Source organism: Callorhinchus milii, unplaced genomic scaffold (assembly GCF_018977255.1).
Source record: "Callorhinchus milii isolate IMCB2004 unplaced genomic scaffold, IMCB_Cmil_1.0 Scaffold2, whole genome shotgun sequence".
In the NCBI taxonomy this organism is placed as follows: domain Eukaryota; kingdom Metazoa; phylum Chordata; class Chondrichthyes; order Chimaeriformes; family Callorhinchidae; genus Callorhinchus; species Callorhinchus milii.
This window is the reverse complement of record NW_024704743.1, coordinates 11,929,765-11,948,401: the sequence shown is the minus strand read 5'-3', so window position 1 is coordinate 11,948,401 and position 18,637 is coordinate 11,929,765. Positions and strand designations below refer to the sequence as shown.

The 18,637-nt window shown below is 42.6% G+C and overlaps 1 protein-coding gene across 1 annotated transcript in view; it reads right to left on the bottom strand.

Annotated features, from left to right (window-relative positions):
- LOC103189436 (histone-lysine N-methyltransferase 2C-like) overlaps positions 1–18,637 on the bottom strand; it is a gene marked incomplete at its 3' end in the record, with an annotated part of 147,116 nt that overhangs the window by 92,880 nt on the left and 35,599 nt on the right. The window contains exon 2 of the mRNA XM_007909832.2: positions 4,872–5,033. Coding sequence (XP_007908023.2) covers positions 4,872–5,032 — 161 coding nt within the window. The remainder of the gene's footprint in view (positions 1–4,871; positions 5,034–18,637) is intronic.

Sequence of the window (18,637 nt, the reverse complement as noted above, 5' to 3'; positions counted from 1 at the left end):
CATGGTAGGCGTGAAGGGCGTTATAAATTAATAATAATCCTTGCATTTGATATAGGCCTTATCAATTCTTCAAGACATCTCAAAGCGCTTAACAGAATATATTGTAAAGTGAATTGACTGCATATTTTGTGGGCAAAACGTGGTAGCCAATTGCGCACAGCAATGTCCCACAAACATCCGTGACCAAATTAATGACCAAATTATTTAAAATTTATTTTGAACAAATTATTTCCCCCAGAAAAGCGATCCGCTAATCGACTAACAACCAAGTTCCTACTTATTGCTAGGTAAACAGAGGCGTGTGGAGTAAGTAAACTTGCCCAATATTTCACCCTGGTGGGAATCGAACCCAGGTCCTCTCACTTGCGAGGCGAGTGCTCGAACCACTAAGCTATAGGACATCCTGTAAAGCAGATTGACTGTGTATTTTGTAGGTGAAATGCAGCAGCCAATTGTACACAGCAGTGTTCCACAAACAATCGATTGAGTGACCATTTTTTTGAGGGATGATTACCCTCAATCCACCAATCAACTAACAACCATTTCCTACCTACTGCTGGGTGAACAGAGGAGTGTAGAGTAAGGAGACTTTCCTAAGGTTTTGCCTCACCCAGGAATCGGACCCGGGTCCACTTGCTTGCGAGACCAGTACTCTAACCACTACACTACAGAACTCCACATAAGGAATTGCAATTAGAATAGATGGCTCCATAGAGGAACTCATATTACAGAAGATAGTTCCAGTGGTGAAGTTAGCACTGCAATATGGAAGAGAAAGGAATTGGGATTTGAGGGATAACTTGTACTAGCATAAGATAAAAAACCAAAGGGCCTCCTTCTGTGCTGCAATTTCCTTGATTCTATGTTATAATATTATCTATATGTTGCCGCTGTTAAAAACAGACTCAAATTTTCACATGCAGGAGAAAGAAACTTTGGCCCGGATGTGCACAGATTTAACCACACACCCTTACAGAAGAAGACAAACATGAAGACCCATAGGGAAAAGGTTACTGATTTTATACTGAAACTTTTAGCCTGACATGTCGTTATGAGGAGAAACTGGATAAGTTGGGTCTGTTTGCATTGGAGCAGAGAAAGTTGAGAGGGAACCCAATAGAGATGCACAAAACTATGAAAGGTTTTGATAGGGTGAACAGAGGGAAGATATTCTACTGGTAGGGGAGTCAGTGACTGGAGGGCATAGATATAAGATTGTTACAAAAGTGAAAGGAGAGCTGAAGTTAATTGTTTCACACAGAGTTGGGACTCCTTCCTTGGCATCACAGTGTCAAGTAAGGTGGTAGAGGCCACTGTGGGTTTCAAGATGGCCAGTTTGCTCTGAGAGCCGGTGCAGACTCAATAGACTGAATGGCCTCCTTCTGCATTGTCAATTCTATAATTGCTAATCTCAGGTTTGGTGCAACCATTTCACAAGTAAAGGTATCGCAGGACTAATTATTTCACCAGTTTAGCCTCACAATGGTTTTCCATAAATGAAACAGTGAGTTACTGCAATTAAAGAGTGGCGATTTTTATTATCAATTATAACAATAATCCTTGCATTTTATATAGCGATTTATCATGTTGAGATGTCTCAAAGCACTTCACAGGATAAACTGTAAAGTGATCGAACTGTGTATTTTTGGGGAAATTAGATTGATTTCGACAAACTCTGCTCTGCATGCACTCAGATTAAAACAAATTTCTTTACAAGAGTCTGAACGTTGTGATCCTTCTTCCTAACTGAAATTGTGAATATATGTTAACCCATGTAGTTAAAAGAACCATTTTGATTAATGATTAAAAATGATGATGTAACCAGAAAAATGTTAAGATGACTTGTTTATGAATGTTGAAGAAGTTTGTCCATATCAAATTCATCTTTTAATTATTGTTGTGTTAACGATGAGGTGGCTGAAGAGGTTTTTCCCCATAACAAATTCATGTTTGTGTTAAAAGATGTTTTCTTTAACAATTCAAGTTTTATAACAATTCATGTTCTTCTATAACAATAACAAATCTGCAGGTGTAATAACAATTCTGCAGATTGTATTTTTATTATTCTTTTTATGTGAGATAATTGCTTCATGTACCTGAGAAAGGAAAGATTGTTTATTCTTGTTTTGCCTGTGGAAAATCGATTATAAAAGATGGAAGGGCCAAACTATACTTTGTTCAGCCTATGACATAGCATATCAGGTGCCATCCACACAAAAAGCCATCTTTCATGTGACGATATGAATTAGTGAAGCCAATGTGTTGTCTTCGGGGTTAAAATCCGCAGACTTAGACTACTCCATTGTTTCATCAACTTTCATTAACTCCAGCAATTTCGGGAAGAAGGAAGACTACAGAAATTCCAGAACTTCAGAAATCGTTTTCAACTTAATGGGAGGAGAAGAACATATAACAACTGTCGAAAGTATTAGCAAGGTATGACAACTGTCGAATAAAGTACACAGCTCAGCTGTCCATCATCAACTTTGACCTTGTGATCAAAATACCCAAGCAAGAGATTTCGGGTCTGAATCATGAGACTTTCCATTGCTGCAAGACTTTTTCCTGCTGTTTTTTTTTAATCACTTTTATCAGGACTTTTATCAACTGACTCCATCAAAGAAGCAAGATTTGTATGATTTATGGACTAAGCAATTATTGCTTTATTTACTTTGATACAGACATGTGTCTATGCTATTGACTTGTCTGTTGTATTGTGATATTTGAACTAACAAACTTTACTTCATTTTAAAGTGACTGATGACAATGTTGAAGTGTTGCGATACTCATCTGTTGTATGCATATTTGTTTTTCTATTTATACAACCCTGAGTGGATTAGATACCTATATCCAAGTTTTAATAGATAGCTGCAACTAAACCTAGAAGCAGGGTAGTTCCAACCAACTCATAAACCATACATTATAAAGACAGACTAAGTTGTAAACTAGATTATGGTGTGATTTAAATTGGTCACTTCAATCCATGACTGTTTGTGGGACACTGCTGTGCGCAATTGGCTGCCACGTTTCGCCCACAAACATACAGTCAATTAACTTTACAGTATATTCTGTGAAGCACTTTGAAACATCTAGAAGATGTGAAAAGTGCTATATCAAATGCAAGGATAATAATAATAAATAAAGAAATTTTCAAACATAAGTTGCTGAGTGTCTTTGGTTCCTCTGTTCTCGGTCCTTTATTAAAATTGGGTTGAATAGAATAAGTGGGTTTTATTCTATTCATTTCCCAGAACCCAACATAAACACCAACATTTTGGTAAATTATTCAAAATAGAATGCCCTTAGCGAAGGTCACTAAAGAACTATGCTTTTTTTTCCTAAGGGTAAGCGCTTTCCAAACCAAATCCATATTGACTCTACAAGGAGTTTAACGGTCACTGGTATCAATAAGGGAACAATGGTAGAGAGTTTGTGCTGTACTTTTAGTTATTTCTCCCTTGGAGGTTGCTAAATGCTTAACACTAAATGCCCTGCTTAATACAGTGTTCCTGAAACATAAACCAAGGGATGACCCCAGAATCAATGCTTGGTCTGTTCCAAGTTAGGTGATAAGTTAAAAGCCAAGTCAGGCTCAGTCAATCGGGGCCATTAATTAGAAAGTTATAGGTTCAAGCCCTATGTTGAGACTTTGAGTACATGGGCTAACACTCCAATGCAGTGCTGGAAAGGAGAGGGGAGAGCATTCCATTGGTAAGAATTGTCGTCCTTTGGATGAGACGTTAAAAGCAGAGATCCTGTCTGCCCATTCAAATGGACTTTAAAGATCCCTGAGCCACTATCGGAAAAGAGAAGGGAGTTTCACTCTGTGTCATAACCCAATAGCACAGATTAAAAAAATGAGTCACTCACTTCAAGGCTGTTTGTGGCACAGTATTGTCATGCATAAATTGGCTGCCAAGTTCGCCTACAAATACGCAAGTCACTACAGTATATCCTGTGAAGCACTTTGAGATGTCCTCCTGACGTGAAATGTGCAATACCAAATGTAATGATTATTATGGAGACAACGCTCGAGTACAGCTACCATATCCTGCCTGCGCTACCAGGCACTACAGTAAATACAGATGACCCTTCACAGATAAAAATATAGAAACACAGATCCGCAAGGTAGAGGATTACAAAGTGCTACAATGCTTCAAGAGGGAGGTGGGGAGGAGGTAAAATGTGGGCAGTCAAGAGTTTAGAGTGTTAATGTCTAGTGTGGCAATAGAATGGAAAGTGCCTTGAGACGTCCTCCTGACATGACATGCTACATTCAAGGCGACCACCCACGTATTATGAACAATAAACAAATAAACAATAACTTTTCTATAGCATTTGTATAGGGTCCTTCAGGTGGGATAGCGACTCAATTAAACCACTATTGCGGCAACTTATTTCATGTGGAAGGGAATCTCCCAGTGTTCTGGCCAACAATTCCCTAAGTAAAATTGGTCGCTCCCTTTGTGGCTGCTTGTGGGACATTGCTGTGTGAGCAAACTTGGTTACTGCGTTCATCACAAAACACACATAATAACTAACTGAACTTCACAGTATATCCTGTGAAGCTCTTTGGGACAACCTGACATAAAAGTCGCTAACATATCGCAAGCAATAGGACCCAGGTTTGATTCCTGGGTGGGGCAAAACCTTAGGCAAGTTTCCTTATTCTACACACCTTTATTTGTGGGACATTGCTGTGCGCAATTTCACCACAAAATACACCGACAATTCACTTTACAGTATACTTTGTAAAGCACTTTGAGACGTCCTGAAGTGAAAGTTGCTATATCAAATGTAAAGATTATTATTATTATAAATGTAAGAATTATTATTTGCCAGATTTGGCCTCCAAAGCAACAAGCGCTTACTTCTTCTTTTTCTGCAGAGGAGTTGTGCCATCTTTGCGAGGTCGTCCACGTGGCCTCCGATCGTTACTGAGGGGGCTGTCAGCAGTGGTGCCCCTCAGAGCAGCACTGAGAGTCTGTGGGCCAAGGGCACAGAGCTCCACACCTCTGTCCTCTGATGACATTCTGTGGAGGAAAGGAAAGGACAAAAGTTACATAGAGCGCCAAGTAGATATGTACACCCATAGAGAATATCATGTATATTCTCCTGAGATATAATATGTTTTGTTCACAAAATATACAGTCAATCCACTTTACGCTATATTCTGTGAAGCGCTTTGAGACGTCTCAATAAAGTGATAAGGTGCTATATTAAATGCAGGGATTATTGCTATATTATTATTATTATATACTGTGCCGAATAGGTATATACATTAGAGACAGACTACATAATATATATTCTCCTGATACATACTGCTTATCGAAAATATGTATTTGAGTCCGTTATATACAATAGGCATATACTTATAGAGAGACACTATACAATATATATTCTCATGATATAATAATAATCCTTGCATTTGATATAGCCCCTTATCACATCTCTGAGACATCTCAAAGCGATACACAGAATATGCTGTAAAGTTAATTGAACTGCGCATTTTGTGGACGAAATGCAGCAGCCAATTGCACACAGTAGTGTCCCACAAACAGTCGTGGATTGAGCGACCACATTTTTTTTGAAACCTAGATTATTACCTAGAGCATGTGAGAGAGAGAGAGAGCCTATATTTTATATATTCTAATATACAGTACTGAATAGGCAATTACAACAATAACAACAGCAACAACAAGATTTCATTTTTAGAGCGCTTTTCACGTCGGGAGGACGTCCCAAGGCGCTGGACAGTTGGGTCGGGACCCGAGCAGTGGGGAAATGGTCAGGGTGAGGGGAGGGAAGGGAGGGAGCGAGAAGGGGGTAGAGAGTCAAGAGGGGAGCTGAAGGCACGGTTGAAGAGAATTACCCATATATAATGCATATTCCCTTGCTATACAATGCTGGGTAGGTAGATACCTATAGAGAGAGAGAGAGACACACACTATACATTGTATATTCTCCTGCTATATAATACCAAGAAGGTATGTACACCTATAACAATAAATTGCATTTATATATCGCCTTTCATGTCAGGAAAATGAGAGAGAGAAATATAATATATACATTTATTTTGTTGGCCAACCAAAAAGGTTGGCCACTACTGTTCGAGATGGACAAGCAGCGGACAGTTGCCATCAGTGCTCTCAATGGCAAGCTAGGTGGCTGCAGCTTCTTGATATCTAAACAGTTACTCCCAACACACACTCTGGGGTTCCCAAGACATGGCTTTGGGAGAGGGTGCACATTCTATTCCAGATAAAGGAGTATTTCCATGTGTAGGTGGCTTGCACATTTACTGAACACTCAGTCTGGTTTGGATCCTCTTACAGTAATGGGTTTCCACATGTGACAAATACTGAATTGACCAAAACAAAAACAACAGATCTGATAGACTTCAGAACCACCCATGTGTGTTTAAATTCTAGCCAGTTCAAGTCTTTTTAATTTTTAAAAAAAAACAGGCAAAACGTGAAATTGCGATAAAGATCCATATAAACTACAATGAAATTAATTTCAGGATCATCCTGGTGAAAGGCATAACTGACTATAGGTATAACAAACCCTCACCACCTTAAAATATCGTTCATACGTGCATCAGACTGGCTAATCAGTAGCGCTCTTGCCTCAGAAGGTTGTGGATTCAAGCCCCACATCGGAACGTGGAATCAATATCGTCTATACTATCACTCCAATGCAGTGCCGGGCGTGTGTTGCATTGCCTGAGCCGTTCTTCAGATGAGACATTAACTGAGGCAGCGTCTGCCTGTTCAGGTGGATGTTGAAGTTTCCATGGCACTTTGAAAGCGAAGGGAGTTACTCCCTTGCCATGATTGTGGCATGATTGCCATGACTGTTTGTGGGACACTGCTATGCGAATTTGGCTGCCATGTTTTACCTACAAAACACAGTCACACCACTTTAGACCACCACCACCCTGTGAAGCGCTCTGGGATGTCCTCCTGAAGTGAAGGGCATAACACCAAATGTAAGGATAATTATTATATGCAAATCTGTACTATAAGAATGAAATCTGACTTCCCTTTTAGGTGTTAACGGGTCTCACTTGACAGCACTCTCCCCTCCCGAGTTAGAAGCTTGTGGTTTCAAGCCCCATGTTGAGACTTTGAACCCACAGTGTAGACTCTCACTCCCATGCAGTGCAACTGTAGAACTCACATAAGTCGTATCAGTCGGCACCATAACATTTAATATGACTTACATGAAGTTTCAGGCAAACATGCGTAAGTCGAATAAAATTCGATTGAATCAATAATCTTCACTGTGCTTACGTACTTCAACGCAGCCGGTAAGAAAGCAAGAGATGACAGGTCAAGACTTTGTTTCCATTGCTTGAGAGAGAGGGAGAAAAAAAGAACAGGAAACAGGGGGAGAGAGGGGGAGAAAGAGAGAGGATGAGAAAAGGGGAGAGAGGGAGAGAAAGAGAGAGAGGGAGAGAAAGAGAGAAAAAGAGAAAGACGACGAGAGGGAGAGAAAGAGAGAGGAGAGAGGAAGATAGAGACAAAATGATAGGGAGAGAAAGAGAAAAAGAAGAAAGACTAGTGAAATAAGCGTCTCATGGGACATGGGAAATGGCAGGGAATAGGATTGAAATGATAAAACGCTGCCATTAACAGACTCGATGGGCCAAATGGCCTCCACCTCTTGTACAGACAGCTGTTCTGTGCCGTCCTGTGATAAGTATTGGTTTTGTAAATCTGAACAAAATAATTGTATTATCCAAATCCAGCATCATGCTAAAAGAAAATCACACAATGCTCATTGAAAACAACAAATAAATGATAAAACAATCCTTGTGTTTTAATTGAGCATAAATCAAGTCAGGAGAATGTCTCAAAGTGCTTCACGGGATTTTACTGTAAAGTGTAGTGACTGTGTGCTTTGTAGGCAAACGCCTCTGAAAGGGGTTCTCAGGCATGGAGCCAGGGGCAGGCAAAGGTCAAACACATCATTCTCTGCAGAATGTAATTCTGTTAATGTGAGGGGATGTGGGAGGGGGGGAAAAAGTCTCAGGATAATCACCAGCAAAGATAATCAGCACACTGAAACTCTACACTGGTCGGTGACTAGACGGCATCAATTTAAGATAGTTAGTAAACAAGCAAATGGGGAGGTTAGGAGAAATATTTTCATGCACAGAGTGGTCAGGAAATATAAAAATAAAGGAAATGGAATGTCCTGCCAGGAGTGGGAATTGGACAAATACCTTAAAAAGAGTCAACTGCAGGATCATGGGAAAAGGGCAGGTAAATAAGACTGAGGGGGTTTGTTAAGGGAGCCAGCACCAACCCAATGGTCCGAATAACCTACTTCTGTGCCCCATAATAATAATAATAATCCTTGCATTTGATATAGCGCTTTTCACGTCGGGAGGACGTCCCAAAGCGCTTCACAGAACACACTGTAAAGTGAATTGACTGTATATTTGTGGGCGAACGCGGCAGCCAATTGCGCACAGCAATGTCCCACAAACGGTCGTAGATTGAAAATGACCAATTTATTATTGTTTTGTTTTGGAGGGATTATTATTAGGCTCTGTGTGGAGTAAGGAAACTTGCCCAAGGTTTCGCCCTCTGCCTGGAATTGAACTCAGGTCTCTCGCTTGCAAAGCGAGTGCTCTAACCACTGAGCTACAGGACTCCATGGATCCATGGATCTATTTGAAAAAATAAAGATTGAACTGAACAAGAAACTGAAATGGGTCACAGGACAAGTTAAAGACAGAAAAGTATTGGAAGAGCAGGCGAATGGAAGCTTTGTTGCGACATCACTGAGCGGAACATTGCGAGCCAATGGACATGATGGGACACTCCAAATGAACCAGCGCCATCAGTTCACAATGTGTTGATGCCGGGGATTAAATTGTGCTAGGCACGGAGAGACAGCACAAAGCTAGTAGCCAGTGTGACTGACTGACTGACACAAATGGGAGGGAGCAGTAAATTCAACCTGGTTGGACTGTGGGAAATTGTTCTGTCTGAATTAGCTGCATTTATGAAAGAGAGTGAGCGGGAGAGCGAGCTTGAAGGGGAGGGGGAGACTCACAAACACAAACATACAAACTAACAGTCTAACAAACTAACACTTTACAGTAATAATAATCCCTGCATTCGATTTAGCACCTGATCAAGTCTTCGAGACATCTCAAAGCGCTTCACAAAATATACTATAAAGTGACTTCAGAGAATATACTATATATTTTGTGGGTGAAACTCGGCAGCCGATTACAAACAGCAGTGTCCTACAAACAGTCGTGGATTGAGTGATCAAATTATTCTTTTTTTTGAGGGATTATTACCCCCAGAAAAGCAGTCTGTCAATCGACTAACAACTTGCCAGGCGAGTGCTCTAACCACTAAGCTACAGTACTCCATGTCCTGTAATAAGTCCTGTGAAACGCTTTGAAACGGTCTCAACACTGTGATAAGGCGATATATCAAATGCAAATATTGTTATTATTAAAATAATTTTCAGCTGGATAATCAGTGAAACTGTTTCAGCTACTATATTAACAGGAGAGAATCCAGTTGGTGACAATTTACAACAACAACTTGCATTTATATAACACCCTTCACACGGGGCAGCATCTCGGGGCGCTTAACAGTGGCAGAGCCTGACGCTGAGCTCAATCACATCAGTACACATTCACACAAAAGATGGTAAGTAAAGTTAATGTTACATCACAGGTATTAAAATAGGCAACTAACACATATTAATGAGTCTTAATAACTGTGTTCCCCATTTGTTTCAGCAAGCTATCTAGTATTCTATAAAATACTATTCCATAAAAGCTATTCGATAAAATATAGGCAAAAAAAATGACAATTTTTGAAAAACTCTGGGCAAACTTCTATTTTAATTCAATATGAAAACAGGATTTTTATTCACACAAAAAGCAATTAGAGTTTAAAATCTGTCACTTTCTCTGCAGGGGATACAGTGGATCAGTTGTAATCTCCTCTCCCTCCCCATCCTGAAACAAAGTGAGAGACTGGGTCACAATTTTATGCTTGGGACAGCAGCTCACTGCAAGGGATGGGTTTGGTACATTGAGCTTGGATCATTTACCTAAAGTTTGAGGGGGTGGGCGTGGGGGTGTGATGTGCAGGAGTATCAGCCAGGACTGGCTTATCCTGCCCATCCCCTCCCCACACCCATTGGTGATTCAATTGATGGCTGTTTGCAGGATGTTGCTGTGCGCATCCGTCTACAGAATACACAATCACTACACTTTCAAATAAATCATAGTGTGAAGTGATTGGAAACGTTCTTGCAACGCAAAAGGTGCTTTATCAAATACAAGGATGGTTATTTAATCTTGAGCAGATCACTTTTTTGGGGGTGGGGAAGCAAGAAGGGGAAAACTACACAATGCAGATACAGAGCAATAGGCAGAGACCCCCTTACTCATCAACAATCCCGAACAACACAACTAACAAATCGATCAATACAACACTGCACTGGCCTCCAGGGGCTCAGTGTTTGGCTGGCCCACCGAGAGGGAAACTCTTCAAGTGCCACACAGGAAATATGTTAGGTGTCTCAGCCTGGCTCAGCCAGGAGCACCCTCGACTTTGAGAGGCAGAAGATTGTGAGTTCAAGCCCCCACGCATCGGAAAAATGCACTAAAGTAAACAGGTCAAACAAGTACTATGCTCTCCGCGCCAGCATCGCAGTTTTAAACAGTATTTTTGGGCTACAAACACTGAAACATTGAACATAGAAATCTACAGCCCTTCAAGTCTTTACCAGCTCCCAGTGCAAGGAGATCACTTCAATTCCCACCGCCCCCCACTCTGCATTGTGCCCATACCCTCTCTTTCAATGACTGTCTACTTCCCTCTTGAAAGCTACAGTGGACTTCGTCTCCACCACCCTACACGCCAGGGTGTCACGACAGGGTGTTCCACATCCCAACCACTCTTGGGGTGAAAAAATTCTCCTTTCGCTGTTCTTGTGGCTATCATAATTGTGTCCCCGAGCTACTGACTCCCCTATCAATGGAAATAACTTCTTCCTGTTTACGGTGTCAAAACCTCTCGTGATTCTGTCAGGTCCCATCAACCTTCTCTGTTCCAACGAAAACAGAACCAGTTTCTCCAACCTCCCCTCATTCCATCCCTGGAATCATTCTCGCAAGCCTCCTCTGCATCCTCTCCAAGGACATAACATCTTTCCTGAAGAGAGGTACCCAGAACTGGACGCAGTTAAGCTGCAACTTAACAACCAATGATTTGTATAAACTTACTTTTGTACTGTATGTATAAAACCCAGAGTACTATTAACTTTCTTTACAGCCTTTGTCACTTGCAATGTCACTTTCAATGACTTATGTTCTTGTGCTCCCAAATCCCTTTGCTCCTCAGCTACTTGCAAGATAGTGCCATTTGATATATACTCCTTCCCCTTTTTTTTTCTATCAAAATGAATTGGCTGTCGCGTTTCACCCTCAAAATACAGTCATGACAGTTTACAATATATTCTTGTGAAGTGCTTTGAGACAGCTCAACAACATGGTAAGGCGCTAATGCAAAGATTATTATTATTATTTATTTATGCATTTAAACATATGCCGAACTGGCCACTCCTCATAACTCGTCACTGTGTCCTTTTTCCCTGGAGTGATGAGTTTATTGTAGCTGTTCTCATTCCCCCTTTTGAGCTCTATTGTGGGAGTAGCCGTCTCCTCTGTGAAAGCTAAGGCAAAATACTCATAAATTAGCTCGGCTACACCCGCCTTCCTTACCACCAATTTACCAACATATTCATTTTTTGCACTTGATACAGCGACTATAACTTGGAACCGTCATACAGCGCTTCACGAGTAGTTGCTATAAAGTGTAGTAACTGTGCAAGTGGAGTCCTGTAGCTCAATGGTTACAGCACTCAACTCGCAAACGAGAGACCTGGGTTCAATTCCTGCCAGGGCGAAATGTTGGGCAAGTTTCCTTACTGCACACACCTCTGTTTACCAAGCAGTAAGTAGGAACCCGGTTGTTAGTCAATTGGCGGATCGCTTTCCCGTGGGTAATAATTCCTTAAAAAAAATTAATAAGTTGATCACATCAATCCACACTGTTTGTGGGACACTGCTGTGCGCAATTGGCTGCTGCGTTTCGCCCACAAAATATAGTCAATTCACTTTACAGTATATTCTGTGAAGCACTTAGACATCTCGAAGACGTGATAAAGCGCTGTATCAAATGTAAGGATTACTATTATCATTTGTAGGCAGACATGGCAGCCAGTTTGCACACAGTGATGTCCCACAAACAACTACAAAGAGAATGCCTGATTTTAGCTGGGAGCCTTTTGGCCAGGACACCAGGAGAAACTCCCTACTCTTTTCAAATAGTGCCATGGAATCTTTAATGTCCACCTGAATACGGCGATGGGTTCAACATTTCGTCCAAAGAATGGTAACTCCCCCTAACATGTAACTTGAACCTACAACCTTCTGGCTCAGAGGCGAGAGCACTACCAACTGATCGAGGCTGACAGTCACTGCTCTTTACAGTAAAATCTGTGAAACATTTTTAAGATGTTGACAACATGATGAGTCACTGTATGAAGTGCAAGGAATAATACAGGATTATGTGACCAAATATGTGAATTGGGAGCCAGGCGCCTGACAAGGTAACACCAATAACTAATTCCATGTATTGCAACCGCAAGTTATTGTAATTATACAAAATTGTACCCAAATAATTTACCATAAGGTCTAAAGGCAGGAAACCTAAACTCAATATTGCTGAGATCAAATAATAATGATAATCCTTGCATTCGATATAGTCGTTGAGATGTCTCAAAGCACTGTACAGAATATACTGTAAAGTGAACTGACTGTATACTTTGTGGGCGAAACACAATTGTGTCCAGCCGAGTCCCACAAAAGTTGTGGATTGAAGTGACCAATTTATTATTTTTTTTTGAAGGAATTATTACCCCCAGAAAATCGATCCGCCAAACGACTAACAACTGGGTTCCTATTTACTTCTAGGTAAACAAAAGCATGTGGAGTAAGGAAATTTGCCCAACATTTCTCCCTGCTGGGAATCAAACCCAGGTCCTCTCGCTTGTGAGGCAAGTGCTGTAACCACTGAGCTACAGGGCTCCACAGGTAAAATAATAAAATAAGGTATTATATTACAGTTCAGTACAATCACACACTGAGATACTTCTGCACCATTTGCACATGACATGTCAATGGAAATTTGGTAACACTAGGTATGAGTCACTAAGTGGTATCACTTGCTTTACAATATCACAGTGCACTGACACTCAATCTACTACCCCCAAGTCAGCCTGCCATTGACCCGAGTTCCCTCCGGTCAGTTCCTGTGTACTGGACACGGGAGAAATTCCTTTCTCTTTGAGTAGTACCATTGTGTTGTTTGCATCGACCTGAACAGGAAGACAAGGCTCATCTGAAGGACAACAGCTCTGATAATGCAGCACTCCCCCAGCACTGAATTGAGCCTAGACTAAATGAGCTCAAACCTATGGTGTGGAGTTTGAACCCACAACCTTAGAAACATAGAAACAGGAGTAGGCCATTCAGCCCCTCAAGCCCGTTCTGCCATTCTATAAGATCATGGATGATCTGTACTTCAAGTCCAATTACCCCCCTTAAACTTTATCCCTTAATACCCTGACCTAAAAAATAAAAAGTATCTATCTACCTCAGTCTTGAAAGATGCGAATGGATCAGCATCCACAGCCTTTTGGTGGAGAGAGTTCCAGATGTCCACTATCCTTTGCATAAAAACCTGGCTCCTAATTTTACTCCTAAATGGCCTTGCTCTAATTTTAAGATTATGCCCCCTTGTTCTGGGTTCCCCTTCCAGAGGAAATAGTTTCTCTGTATCGACCCTATCAAATAATAATAATAATAATAATAATAATAATCCTTGCATTTGATATAGCGCTTTTCACGTCGGGAGGACGTCCCAAAGTGCTTCACAGAATATACTGTAAAGTGAATTGACTGTATATTTGTGGGCGAACCCGGCAGCCAATTGCGCACAGCAATGTCCCACAAACAGTCGTAGATTGAAAATAACCAATTTTATTATTGTTTTTGGTTTTGGAGGGATTATTATTAGGCTCTGTGTGGAGTAAGGAAACTTGCCCAAGGTTTCGCCCTGACTGGAATTGAACTCAGGTCTCTCGCTTGCAAAGCGAGTGCTCTAACCACTGAGCTACAGGACTCCACAAGTCCCTTTATTATAATAAAAACCTCAATCAGATTCCCCTCTACCTTCTAAACTCAAGGGAATAGAAACCAAGTTTGTGCAACCTATCCTCATAATGTAACCCTTTTAGCCCTGGTATCATTCTGGTGGATCTGCGTTGCACCCCCTACAGAGCCAATATATCCTTCCTAGAGTGCAGTGCCCAAAGCTGAACACGTACTCCAGATCGGGTCTGACCAAGGCTCTATACAGTTGAAACATCGTTTCCTCTCCTTTATATTCCAGCCCCCTTCAGATAAAAGCCAATATCTCATTAGCCTTTTTGTTAACGTTTTGTACCTGTGAGCTTGTTTTTAGTGATTTGTGTACATAGACACCCAAATCCCTTCATTCTTCCACAATTCTTAGTTTCTCACCATTTAGAAAATATTCTGTTTTGCTATTTTTGGATCACTAGTGGATGACCTTGCACTTCCCCACATTGGATTCCATTTGCCACAGTTTGCCCACTCACTTAATCTATCAAAATCCCTTTGTAACTTCCTGCTCCCATCTACACAATTTACTGTGCCTCCTAACTTTGTGTCAGACTCAGAAACAGGATGTTTACCAACTGAGCAAGGTGGACACTATAACATAACCCTAACAGAAAGCTTATTTAACCGCATGCTGATTCAGGCATCAGACAGGAAGCACTAAAAACATTATGTGCAACGACCCTATTCCAACTCATATACTTTCAATCTAATTTTAATAAAAATGTATTTTAATAACAATAATCCTTGCATTTGGTATAACACCTTATCACGTCATTGAAACAACAGCAAAAAAATTACATTTGTATAGCGCCTTTCACTTTGGGAGGACAAGGCGCTGGTCAATGTTTTGGGCCCGAGCTGGGGGTCGGGATCGGGAGGGTGGAGGGCAGGGGGGAGAAGGAGGGTGATTCAAAGCACGGTCGAAGCTGACAGTCTTGAGATGGTTCTTGAAGGAGGCAAAGGAGGGGGTGAGGGGGAGGGACTGTGGGATGGAGTTCCAGATGGTGGGGGCAAAGTGGCGGAAGACCCACCCACCAATGGTCAATGTTGGGAAGGGCGAGACGAGGGATGTGAAGCAGGCTGAGCGGAGGGAGCGGGCAGGTTGATAGGGGACTCACTGCACTTCACAGTAAACCCTGTGAAACGCTTAGAGACGTCCTCCCAATGTGAAAGGTGCAAATGCAAAGACTTTTAAGGATTATTATTATTAATATTTTTTCTTTTCGTCCTTAAAGGTTTGTACAAACAGAAACTATTGTTAATATCCACACTCGGCTCATTTAACATGAGTTGGAACGTCTTTTCCTTTTTACTCCTACTGACCTCCATGCTGTGCTTTGCTATAGTTTTTCATGTTATATTACTGTCTGCACCACCCACATACATATAGCCTCTATTGTTCACAACACTCAATCCTCTAGCATTGGTCATTCACACAACTCAAAACCAAATGAGAGTTCAACATTTACTGAGGGAAGGAGGGAACAGAAGTATGTTGGAGGATTAAACAACAACAACAACAACAAGATTACATTTGTATAGCACCTTTCAAGTCGGGAGGACGTCCCAAGGGGCTGGACAGTGTACAGCATTTCAGACCCGAGCTGGGGTCAGGGAGGGAGAAGGGAGGGGAAAGGGGGTGACCGATGGTCGAAGAGGAGGGTTTTGAGGCGGGACTTGAAGGAGGCTAAGGAGGGGGCGAGGCGGAGTGATTGGGGGATGGAATTCCAGAGGTTGGGGGCAAAGTGGCTGAAGGATCTCCCACCAATGGTGGGGCGGATGGGTCGGGGGACATGGAGCAGGCCAGAGCCAGCTGAGCGGAGGGAGTGGTAGGGGGTTAGGAGGTCACAGAGGTAGGGTGGGGCAAGGCCATTGAGGGCTTTGTAGGTGAGGACCAGTATCTTGAACTGGATCCTCTGAAGGATAGGAGTCAATGGAGAATGGGGGAGATGGGGTCACGGAGTTTGGTGCGGGAGAGGACACGGGCTGCAGAGTTCTGGATTATCTGCAGCCTGTGGAGGGAGGAGTTGGGAAGGCTGACAAGCAGGGCGTTTGCATAGTCAAGCCTGGAGGCGATGAAGGCATGAACAAGAGTTTCAGTGGCCTGAGGGGTGAGGCAGTGGCGGAGTCGGGTGATGTTACGGAGGTGAGGGAAGACAGAGCGGGTCATGGCTTGGATGTGGGGAAGAAAAGACAGTTGAGAGTCGAACAAGACACCCAGGTTCCTGATGGCTTGGTGAGTTGTAGTGTGCAACTATGGAGGTTGATGCTGCCAGAGCCTGAGGTGCTGAGGCGCTGGTGTGAGCCAATCAGGAGGGCCTCAGTCTTGTTCACATTCAACTGTAGGAAATTTGCCCTCATCCAGGACTTGATGTCCAACAGGCAGTCTGTCAGGACAGCAGTGGTCCTGGGTGGAGGCAGAAAGATAGAGTTGGGTGTCATCCGCATACATATGGAAGTTGACCCCATGTTTGCGGATGATGTCACCAAGGGGGAGCATGTAGATATTAAAGAGGAGAGGGCCAAGGACAGAGCCCTGGGGGACGCCAGATGTGACAGTGCGGGTGCTGGAGGAGAAACCGTTAGAGGAAACAAAGTGGAGTCGGTGAGAGAGATAGGAATCGAACCAGGCAAGGGCAGGTAATAATAATAATAATCCTTGCATTTGATATAGCGCTTTTCACGTCAGGAGGACGTCCCAAAGCGCTTCACAGATCACACTGTAAAGTGAATTGACTGTATATTTGTGGGCGAACGCGGCAGCCAATTGCGCACAGCAATGTCCCACAAACAGTCGTAGATTGAAAATGACCAATTTATTATTGTTTTTGGTTTTGGAGGGATTATTATTAGGCGTGTGGAGTAAGGAAACTTGCCCAAGGTTTCGCCCTGCCTGGAATTGAACTCAGGTCTCTCGCTTGCAAAGCGAGTGCTCTAACCACTGAGCTACAGGACTCCACAGGTCCGCGAAGATTAAGTAAGAGGAGAGGTGGTGTATGAGGATGGAGTGGTCGACAGTGTCGAAGGCAGCAGAGAGGTCGAGGAGGACAAGGAGGCATAGGGAGCCCTGATCACAGATGTTCAGAATGTCATTAGTGACTTTGACCAGGGCTGTTTCCATGCTATGGGCAGCGCGGAAGCCGGATTAGAGGGGCTCAAAGAGGGAATGGCGAGAAAGAAAGGAGCAGAGCTGGGACGCAACGACTCATTCCAGGACCTTGGAGAGGAATGGGAGGTTAGCGATGGGGCGGTAGCTGGAGAGGAGGGATGGGTCCAGGGAAGGTTTTTTCAGGATGGGGGTGATGACGGCTGTTTTTAGGGGGGTGGGAACTGAACCGGTGGACAAGGAGAGGTTAATGACGTCGGAAAAGAGAAGGGAGTTTCTCCCGGTGTCCTGGCCAACAACCCCCATATAAAATTGTTCATTCACTCCATGACTGTTTGGGGAACATTGCCATGTGCAAACTGACTGCCACGTTCGCCTACAAAACACGCAGTCATCAAATTCTACAGTAAATTTTGAGAAGGGCTTTCTGACATCCTCCCAATGTTACATCAATTCAAACAAAACCAGATGGACAGAGGACTGTAATGGTAGCATTCATCTTAGCTGATCTCAGATAGATTTTTTTGGCGTTGGCCAAGTGTCTGACACATGCAGAAACCCATCACTGTGCTTAACAGTATCGAAACCATGCATCCCACCTACACGTGGAAATCCCAGAGATACTTAGTTGGAATGGAATGTGCGCTCTCTCCCTGGAGGGACACATCCTGGCGCAGGTTGGCAAGAACCAAGGCTTGGGGACCCCAGAGTGCGCGTTGGGATACTGCTGGAGTCCAACCAGCTAAAGCCACATAGCGTGCTATTTATATAACTGTCTGACAAACTTTCCCGCTGCTTGTCCAGTTAGGACCACCCTAACCATTAGGGCTTTGGCTTGCAGGGTTAACAAGAAGTAGCAGAGGTCCTGAACCGGTTTCAGAATTCCTAGGTTAGGGAGAGAAGAGAGAAAACAGGCCTGTGAAGTGTTACACAGCAAGAGTGATCTCATGTTTTAAGCTTCCAGTGGGAGGTTGTGCAGTAGTGCCTTTGCTCCGTTTAATTGTAACTAATTTCTTGCTTGCAAGAACAAAACCAGACCTACAGCTTATGAAACAGCAGGGGCAAGAGTGGGGCCTCCTCATCCGAAGCCAAAACATCAAAAATCGACCGAGCGAGCGGGAGGATTACAGCAGTAGAAAAATAAATTGCATTACAATCCGAAATTTAAAATACGTAAAACTGCCATTATGTGTTATACATAATCTAAAAATAACTTTTTAAAGAAACACAGAAAAGTAGGCGTCCTATTCAAAGCTATTATGACTGGCAAGATC